We start from the raw sequence: 10,664 nt of genomic DNA, 5'->3' as shown, positions 1-10,664 counted from the left end.
AGTGTATATTAAAACCATGATGATGGTGATCGTTCATGCCAAGTTTCATTCTTTGTTCAGAAGGAAAGTTTGAGAAAAGAAAAAATTCATATATTTCTGTCACAACTGGAAACCATCATTTGGAAATTGCTTTACACCTAAACCTCTCACCAGAAAACCTTGTTGTTCTCCATATCAAGAGATGTACAATCTACAGAACATTTTCAAAATGTCATTGTATAAAAATATAACACAACAAGAATTAATATTTTATAAATTTTATTGAATATTAAAACGATATCGTCCAACTCATGCTAGCATAGAAAGCAGATGTTAAACGATGATGATGATGATATATATATATATATATATACATACATACATACACACATTCTGTAGATTTATTTTTGATCTTTATACATCAATTCTCTGCAGGGATATACATGCATATATTATATATGTATATATTTTTTATATAAATTATATCCGTTATACATATATGTGTAATTTAAAAAATATATATAGTATATATACTATAAATAATTTATATATAATATATAAATGAAGACGTGGGATGAAGTAGTGGGAAAGGATCTTCAGATACTAGGCCTCACTGAGAAGACAAGGGACCAAGACTTCAGGGATTTGCTGTGCTTGAGAAGACATGTCAAGCTAAGTAAAATCATGGTCATCCAGGTATGTCCATTTACGCCCATAACCCCACATTTTCTTCACACATAAATTGTCCACTGGCAAAATTCACAAGCTCCTCAAGTTCCTTTCAACATTACTTGCTATCTCTAAATAATCGTCCCTCACACTAATATCTTTCTCACTCTCTCGTCTACTTCCCTCTGCGTTTTTGTCCTACTGGGGAAGTCAAGCAAGATAGCTGTCCCTATCTATATGATACTCCAACCTCTTATCTGGCACACAGCCACTTCTCTCAGCTGTGATGTCATCATCTTGCAAGCTACTTGACAATCTCGCAGGTGTCACCTAAAAAGCACCCATGCTGGTGGTACATAAAAAACCTCCTATGCTGGCATCAGATAAAAGGCATCCATGCTGGCACCATATTAAAAGCACCTAGTCCACTCTGCAAAGTGGTTGGGATTAGGAAAGGATTCCAGCCATAGAAACCATGCTAAAGCAGACGATTGGAGCTTGGTGCAGCTCTCCAGCTCATGTCAAACTGTCCAACCCATGCCAGCATGGGAAACAGACATATATATATATATATATATATACACACACACACACATATATATACATATATATATATATATAAACATATATAGGGAGAATTCACAAAAAAACAACAGACGAAGACAGGTGGTGTAGAAAACAAATAGATGTATTAGTATAACGCTCGGGAATTGAAAAAGTCTTTAACGTTTTGAGCCTACGCTCTTCCACAGAAAGGAACACAGAAAAAAAATGTGTGTAGTGTTTATATATATATAAACATATATATACATACATATATATATATATATATATGTACATTCATACATATATATATATAGCGTCGCCTTACTGGCATTTGTGTTGGTGGCACGTTAGGAAATCATTCGAGCGAGGTCATTGCCAGTGCTGTTGGACTGGCCCCTGTGCAGGTGGCATGTAAAAAACCACCACTTTGAGTGTGGCCGTTGCCAGTACCGTGTGACTGGCCCTCGTGCCGGTGGCACATAAAAGCACCCACTACACTCTCGGAATGGTTGGCATTAGGAAGGGCATCCAGCTGTAGAAACTCTGCCAGATCAGATTGGAGCCTGGTGCAGCCATCCGGTTCACCAGTCCTCAGTCAAATCGTCCAACCCATGCTAGCATGGAAAGCAGACGTTAAACGATGATGATATATATATATATATATTTATATATGAAATATAATATATTTATATATATTCTGTGATATTTAATAATGTAATATGTTGACCATTGGAGGTGCATTTGCACAAATATGTTCTTGATAATAAATAAATCTGTCCCTCTGGCCTGTTTCAGGTTCAGTCCTTCTGCATGGCACCTTGGGCAAGTGTTTTCTACTATTGCCCTGGGTTGAATGAAGCTTTACGAGTGGATTTGATGAACAGAAACAGAAAGAAGCCTGTCAGATAATATATATATTTATATATATATATACACATATATATATATGCACACATACACACAAAATGTGTGTTCATTTGTCTATACTTGCATGTCTCTGAAAATTGTTGAGCAGTGACATGGTTGTCATTTCTACTGCTAATAAATTATTTGCTTGTTTTGCACCTCTGAAGAAATTGTGGAAAAAGATCCCTTACCCAAACAACAGTACCGTGATAATATATTTATGTAACCTAGCATGGAAAAACAAATGTGAAAAACATGTAAAAATGAATATATATCTTTTGCCACAGTGCTTGGTCTAATAATGTTATTGTTTACCATTACAATATGTAACAAAATGATGACTTGCCAGAGTCAACCTTGACACTTAGATATGTTAGATAATAAATATCTGGGTAGACGTGCTAATCATTGCAGGAAGATCAGATGTAAATAGCTTTATCATGTAATCATAATTCTAAATAATTAAGCTAAATGTATTTTCCACATTACATTATAAAAGCTGTCTAAATACATTTTTCAGTATGTTACTGGAAACTTTAGCTTAACATGTCTTCCTTGGGAACCATCCAATATTCTATTGTGACAATCTCTTTCAACAACTTTCACTTTTCACTGTTTGTTTATTGTGTATCTTCTTGTGACTTGTTAAACTACTATTTCGGGAAAATGGCTTTCCACAGATATCACAATTGTAAGGTTTCTCACCTGTATGGATTCGGTTGTGGTCAGTTAAATGACTATATTGAGTGAATGTTTTGCCACAGATATCACAGTGGTATGGTTTCTCTCCAGTGTGGATTCGTTTATGATTAATTAAAATATTATTCCGAGAGAAAGTTTTATCACATATATCACAGTGGTATGGTTTCTCTCCAGTGTGAATACGTTTATGTGTAGTCAAATGAACACTCTGTGAAAAAGTTTCTCCACACAAATCACAATGGAATGGTTTTTCTCCTGTGTGTATCTGTATGTGACGAGTTAAATGACCATTCTGAGAAAATGATTTACCACAGATATCACAGTGATATAGCTTCTCTTCTGTGTGAATACGTATGTGTCTCTTTAATTTATTACTCACAGAGAATGTTTTACCACAGATATCACAGTGGTATGGTTTCTCTCCTGTGTGAACATATTTATGATAAGTTAAATTAGCCTTCTGAGAAAATGTTTTGTTGCAGATATCACAAGAATATGGTTTTTCACCAGTATGAACACGTTTATGACAAGTCAAGTCATACTTTCTAAGGAATATCTTTTGACACGTATCACAATGGTGCAGTCTTTCACCTGTATGTATATGTTTAGGATGTGATAAATATTTTCTCATAGAAGACATTTTAACAAAGGTTTCAGAAGTAAATCATACACAATGGAATAACTATTTGGGGTGACTGTCACAGTATTTCTATGTACTCTTTGTATTTTCTTGTGTCTGAGGAGATAAATTATTAGAGATTGTGATCTGCAATAAAACTGATTCTCATACACTCTCTCAACAATAATTTCTTCTCATGTTCATAAAACATAGAAATAAACCTTATCTTTATTTTATAGAGTTCAGAAAAGTTAAACTTCTCCAAAATTCCTCAATAAATACCATTTCTTAAGTGGCATTTTGTGACATCTGTGGATACTTCAGTGGTCATAAATACTTTGGGCAGAGTTAATTTTACCAGAGTTCAATTTTGCAACTACTTTTTAATGTATATCCAGATAGGAAAGACACTGCATATGAGTCAGATAAAAATGCATGTTAGATTTCTCAAAATACTGACAAATATATTTCCAATGGTTTTTTAATTTTTTTTATTTTGCTGCAATTTTGTTGACGCCATAAGCAATCAAATATATTCTTGACAATATCAGTCTGTGGTTTTCAAAATCACATCCATTTGTTAATAAAGCAAAAGTGCAAAACATCCTCTCTCAATGTCAACAGATACCCTGAAATAAAGAGAGAGTTATAACAGCATGACTATTAAAGGAGATAGAAATGTCAAAACAAACATGTCAGAAAAAAAAAGAAGAGGCTTGACCGGAAAATTTAAACAGCATTAGAGAAACATGAAGTATTTACATATGAAAGACACAATGGTATGAAATTTGTAGTGGAATTGAATTATGAGAACAGGTAGGGGTTTTGAAATAGCCTTAAAACCCATATTATATTACTTTTCAATAAGTAACCAAGGATGGATTGGTCACCAACTTTTGTAGAACAGTCAAGATTATAGAAAAGGAATAACACTAGAAGATGAGGTAACTGAAGGAATCATTACATATACTGAGCACATAACCTCTTCAGTTATGATCACCATATCATCATTTAATATCCATATTCCATACTGGCATGGGTTGGACAGTTTGGCATGATTTGATGAGTCAGAGGATTGCAATGAGCTCCAGTGCTTTAGTATGGTTCTTACAGCTGGATGCCCTTCCTAATGCCAGTTACTTTACAGAGTATACAGGGTTTTTATTTTTGAGGCACCAGTACTAGAGGACACTAGTGAGAACTAACCCACAAGAGAAGATCTTTGATTTGTGCTAGGTGTTGAGTGGCTAAAGTATAATAAATGGAAAAGAACAGGTGTCTTGTAGATGAAATATATGGCTACAATTGCTGAAAAGGGAGAAAGGATACTGGAGATGAGATGTTAAGGCATACCCTCAAGGTGAAAAAGGTGAGTATAATAGAATAGGGATAGAGAATCAAGGATGGATAGGTTTGCAGGAGTGAGATAGAAATGGGTAAAGAAGTGAAGGTAGAGAATTGTGAACATGGATGGAGGTATGGTCAATCTCAATTTGGGAGGGGGAAGGTAAAGGAAAATAGGTGCCTCAAAAAAAATCCTCTGTATAATCTGTAAAGTAACTGGCATTAGGAAGGGCATCCAGCTGTAAAAACCATACTAAAGCACTGGAGCTCATTGCAATCCTTTGACTCATCAGATCCTGCCAAACTGTCCAACCCATGCCAGGTTGTCATTTTGTGCTATATGTTCTGCCTTTTGTAATTTTCTAGGTGTTCCTTCAATGCTCCAATATTTTCAGCGGAAACTATACCCTAGCAATACTGTACAAACCATGGCCCACATATGCACTGCTCCTCACTCTAATTATTCTACAGCTACTACAACAGTTTCTGCTTTTCAGAACTAGTTGCATACCACCTCTTCCCAAGGCTACTGAGGAACACCCGTCTTTCCTCTTCTCATCAACCATATTATCTTCCCTCCTTCAGACCCACACAAACTACTATATCTAGTCATTTCTCCACAGAATGTTAACTGACTGAAATTCCCTCCCCAGCCGTTTTTGTTGTTGTTACCCTTACAGACGTTAACCTCGTATATTTAAACTGGACGTCAAATTTAACAATCACATCAGGATCTAAGGCTAAACCAGGGCTGGCCAAACTGAGGCCCGCTTGATACATTCTTGAAATGGGTTTATATAAAGAAGCATTTTAAAAATTTTATCGAAAATTAAAGATTGTAATGAAAAGTATAAAAGAAAGATACAACTGTTTTTGCAGCGATCATTCATTCATTATTGTAATAATAGCATGAGAAAGGAAAATGCTTTCAATTCTGTCAGTATCGAAAGAATGCCCAATTCTGTTCTGTAGTGTTACTTTAAACATTAAATTGATGCTATATTGACAGCAGATATTCCTTCTTAACCAAAAATTTGCAATGAAGCAAAGTGGAAATGTTATTGTCTTAACCTCTCTTTATGAGCAGGTACAAATCTCTTAAATTTACACACGTAAATTTTCGTTTCCACTATGGAAACGAAAAAACTTTTTTTTAATTTTTTTTTTTACATAAAATAATTTAGTTTTCAATCATTCAAATGTATAATGTGTCTCTTTTAGGTTGTGTAAAACAAACTTTAAATCTGTAATTTAAAAGTTAGTATTTATTTCAAATATTAACCTTTTCCCGGGAGAAACCTACAAACCAACCAGAACTTAAGAACAGAGGTTCTAAATAGGAAGTGTCTTAGCTAATCGGGGAACATTTCGTAGGCTTACGTTGAATGTATCTAGAGGTCACGAAGGTGCATCTAGTGTCATACCAAAAAATTAAGAAACATGCCGGCCCTTTTTTACTAACTGAAATAATGTAAACCATAAATCTTAGCTTTATAAATAAAAATTGTTTGACAGTTTTGTAGAATTTAATGAATTAGTGGTTGATGGAATGTTTTCTTCAAGATAGTAAACAGCATGTTTTCTCGCGATGACAGACGGAATCTCAAATAACAAAGGGCTGCATCACAAAAAGATAGGTTGAAGCATAAACATTTTTAAAGGAAAATCTCAAAACATCTTCAATTATTAGGGACTAACAACATATTAACATACCGTTTTGTAATGCCTTTCTCCGCCAAATTCTGTAGTATTGACAGATACTGGCAATGAAGATATTGACTTGACAACCTTAACGTCAATCAGAGAAGTTCGCTGACAAAACAAAGCGACATTACTGATTTGCGTGGTAAGGCAGCAGCCGTGCTTTCGTAAAACATCGGTCTTTTTTTTTTAATTTCTAAGTTATTCAACGCAAAGGGTAAATAAATGTAAACAAAACCCTGTGAACAATATAGATAAATATATTAATAATGCTTACAAAACAATGTAAACCTTGAGTAAAAGAAAATGTTAAATATCTTTAGTTGGTCGCGCTGTCACTGTAGACAATAATAGTAGCTTCAGCAGACTGCGCTAAAAATAAAATGCCAGTAAAGCAAACCCAATGTGCTTTTGCTGTTGAATTACAGTTTATCTTTATTTAATTCGATCTTATATCTACTTGTTATTAACAGACTATGTAGCTGAGTGGTAAAGAAACGGGAGAAATAAAATTCGGAAGCTTTGACAATAAACTGTCAGGGGAATTACCTTTGTCATCCCGTTTTTTGAAATAATTTTCCAAGATGAAAAGCTTCCAAGGTTAACATAGTTAATGTTAATCCAAAGAAAGAGTGATAGCAAAATAGTGTCATTAAATTTAAGGGATCAGACAATGTATTTAACCACTGAATGCCATCCCAGATTAGTGAACAATGGTAGTTCATCAGACTGCTGTGATCAATGTTTCTGGATGCAGTGGAATGAAAGTATGTGTAGTGGCAGTACTGCTTTGGAGACCAGTACTCAAGTGCAAAGCAAATTTCCACCTCGTGTAAAGTTGGTTTTCTGTCAGAGTAAAGGAAACGAAATCATTGTGATGAAACCTTCACTATTTAATTTATGAAAAGTCATAGAATATCATAGGGTCAAATATTTTGTCTTGAGAAGTGAGCATGGATATCATGAGCAGAGTTGGACTAAGACACTTGATACACAAAACTCAGCCTGAAAAGACACCTCCTTCGTCCTTTGTCTAACAAAACACTAAGGCATAATTACTGAATGTGAAATAAGGGATTATTACTCCAGTGTTCCTCTATGCTGAACCCTACAAAATATATCAAATAAACTTTCTACTTTTTAAATTTTAACACTAAACAGCAGTAAACAAGCTGAGTAAATCATTTACTTATAACTAGGTCAGCAAGGAAAAATACAAATCTTTATTAATGAAAAAGAAAAAGCAAATCTATCTTTTGCAAGGTAAACCTAATACTGGGAAAAAAAAACTGTAGTGTATCCGTCGTGCCTGCCTGGATTATCTCGGAGTCAAGCACAAACTGCCCGGAAGGGATGAAATAGACAGCCACAATGCATGCACAAAACACAACGGCCCCTAACGGAAGTCTTCAAAGGCTTATAGGGAACCCGACTGACACGAGCCTTCCTCTTTTCCTTTGGGCACTCAGTGCCCTTCAATAGTGTCATGATATCTCTCTGGTTAATATTAAGTGTAACACCTGACCACCAACACAAACAAAAAACAAGTCCAATAGGGGTAAAAAAAAATGTATTAAGCAAATATGAAAACCAAAATTTGTGCCAACGAACCGATTACTCGGCAGAGGAGAAATCATCCTGGATCCAGATAAAGTGGTGCAGCCTCCAATAGAAATGCGTGCAGTCGTTTGGCAGCAGGTTTTACAGCTTGTAGAAATTGGAAGCATGCTATGTACTGCTTCAAGAAACGCGGTTTTATTCCAGGCTCGCGTCTAGTTCAGCGACATTGATGTGGTTGAAGTCGTCTGCTTTTCTTAGCCAGGCCGCATCCTCCACCTCAGCACCTTCAAACTTAGAATCTAATCGATGATACAATTATCAATACTGTGATGATTAGCATATAAAGTCTTCCCTTCCCTGCTTTGAAACAGGAAAAAATAAGATTTTATCAAAAAATGTTTCTTTCCAACTCAACAATTTTCTAAATCTCTAAGAATTTGCTGGTCTACAACAATCTATGTTTTTCCGAACTAACAAGGTTACTCTTTCTGTTTTTTCTACTAGGTCTTCGCTTTATTTTTCCTCGTTAAACTCGCAACCATTTGTTATTTTCCATCATCACGCGTTTTTTTTGTGCGACATTGCTCTGCAGGCATTTAACCTGAACATTAACCGCATCGTTCTCACCAGTTTGTGAGAGCTTCTAAAGTTTATGGGCACATACTCTTTTCCCTTGATGAACCCACACAAAATAAAGTTCATACATTTGGTTTGTAGGAAACTACAAGAGTGATAACCCCATCACACACATTTCTTTCTAACCAGCTGCTCAGTATTGTACTGTTGTTTGTAAGCGTTGCAATCCCTTCGCTATGCACGAAATGCGAAAAAAGGTACCATTTAGGATGAGTATTTGAATATTTACGAAGAAAATTTTGATGAAAAATTGTTGGAAGCCCCCCCCCCAACGCGTGTTTTTTTAAGGTAAAATGATATTCTTTCTCAAGCTCTTTTATCAACAACCTGTCATTTCTAAATTATGTCCTATTATCGAAGATACTTTAGTCTGCTAAATTTCCCACAGATCACATCCTCCATCTTTGGAAAAGTATTCTTCGAGATATAATGTCGGAATAAAAGACGGGATGGTCATAACTAGAACGCTTTGGAGCACAGGTCTGCAGGAAATACGTTCCCTTGGAACCAAGCAACAATACACGCTAAAGACACAGTTACTTCCCCTAATAGATGTTAACTCTTCCAAAATAGACTCTTTTTACTCCTAGATTTTCTGTACAACCCGTTAATGAGTCTGGCTTCATTTTTAACCAGAGTTGAAATAAATCGAAAAATCATTGGCAATGTTTGGCGTGAAGACTTGTTTGGAGAAGAAAATGTTTTCCACAAGAGTCGGAGATATTGTTTGAGCTTTCAATATTCTGTTTAACTTTTAGATATAAATCACGTGAGGGTTCTACATTTGATGTTGAACTACATTACTATGCAAGTATTATTAATATATCCATCTTTATTGTACACGCAATACATTTAATTGCTGACGTATTCAATTTTTGAAAGAAACCATTTTACGGAAGCGAGGCTGCTGTTCGATTAGTTGGGTCTGTATTATTGCTAGGTCCATTCAACATTGCCAGTGCAGTTGTCCAACACGATGGCTGATCATTGAGTTTTTCGCAAATCTCTCAATATTATTTCAGGGAGAAGTGAATAAGATATAGAAAATCGGTAAGTTGATCTGTTGTCCATTTATTAATTGTTGAAGATGATGATGTATGGCTCTCAGTAAAGATTATAAAAAGCATCTCTGTTAGAAGCAGGCTAAATACAATTTGAAATCCTCAGTCACTTCATTATTCATTCAATTTTACGAATCTATTTAGCACCCATTATTTTTTGTCTTACGGATTGAAATATACGTGTGATGAATATTTTGAATATTCATCACACGTATCCCATCAACATCATGTATATTAAAATTATATTGATCTTGAAATCTGGGACTAGTAAAACGAAAGTACATAATGGAAGTACAGAAAAAGACACTTATAGTTAGATATAAACGCATGAAAGGACTTCCAGTAGTTCGTGACAAAGCTGTTTCACGTATTTTTTTCTTGTTAACATAAAATGATGGTGTAATCTCTGATTTGTTTTCCGCCTGTGAATCTCACTTCACAGACAATCTACCCATTTCATTCTAAATTTTCCTAAGCTTGCCTCCTCGTTTCATCAATCAGAATCTTTGTTCATTGCTACAGTTATTCGTCTTCTCTTTCGCAACATCTTTCTGATATTGAGTCAGTTTTTTCAGTTCTACCACATAGACTTCTCCCACAACACACACACCATTTCATTCTGCCAGAAGGTTATTTTTCATTACTTGATTTCACTTGAGTAAGGGTAGAAATCCTTCATCATTGTGGCAGGAAGTTGCTAATGGCTACAGTTTTATAAGCTTTGACCTTGCCACTGCTTTCAATATTGAATACACATTACTTTTATTATTTTGAAAATCAATAGGCGCTTTTTCGTTTAAGTGCCTAATAATATAAATATTCGCGTTCGTTATCCATCTATTATTGGCGGCGTGGACGTCGGACTCAGTCAGCACCAAGTTAGAATTTCTCCTTTTTGACGGCGCTTTTTCAGTTTTTTATCGTTTTAGCCAAAAAAAAAA

At 35.2% G+C, this 10,664-nt stretch overlaps 1 protein-coding gene and 1 long non-coding RNA gene across 4 annotated transcripts in view; one reads left to right on the top strand and one right to left on the bottom strand.

Moving 5' to 3' along the window:
* Positions 1-326: 326 nt before the first annotated feature.
* Positions 327-9,107, bottom strand: LOC106881321 (zinc finger protein 239). Of its 3 annotated transcripts, none has more exons than XM_052969342.1 (2): positions 8,078-9,107; positions 327-4,050 (listed from the first exon to the last, which is right to left on the bottom strand). In XM_052969342.1, the coding sequence occupies exon 2, from the start codon at positions 3,440-3,442 to the stop codon at positions 2,693-2,695; it is 750 nt and encodes a 249-aa protein (XP_052825302.1). In that variant the 5' UTR covers positions 3,443-4,050; positions 8,078-9,107; the 3' UTR covers positions 327-2,692. The 3 variants fall into 3 exon arrangements, with proteins under 3 accessions (XP_052825302.1, XP_052825303.1, XP_014787152.2); XM_052969343.1 differs by lacking the exon at positions 8,078-9,107 and adding an exon at positions 7,016-8,067; XM_014931666.2 differs by lacking the exon at positions 8,078-9,107 and adding an exon at positions 6,479-6,995.
* Positions 9,108-9,268: 161 nt separating this feature from the next.
* Positions 9,269-10,664, top strand: part of LOC106881340 (uncharacterized) — a 29,755-nt gene continuing 28,359 nt past the window's right edge. The window contains exon 1 of the long non-coding RNA XR_001410843.2: positions 9,269-9,712. This is a non-coding gene — a long non-coding RNA (uncharacterized LOC106881340). The remainder of the gene's footprint in view (positions 9,713-10,664) is intronic.

This window comes from Octopus bimaculoides, chromosome 7 (genome assembly GCF_001194135.2).
Source record: "Octopus bimaculoides isolate UCB-OBI-ISO-001 chromosome 7, ASM119413v2, whole genome shotgun sequence".
In the NCBI taxonomy this organism is placed as follows: Eukaryota; Metazoa; Mollusca; class Cephalopoda; order Octopoda; family Octopodidae; genus Octopus; species Octopus bimaculoides.
This window is presented reverse-complemented; position numbering and strand designations above follow the sequence as displayed.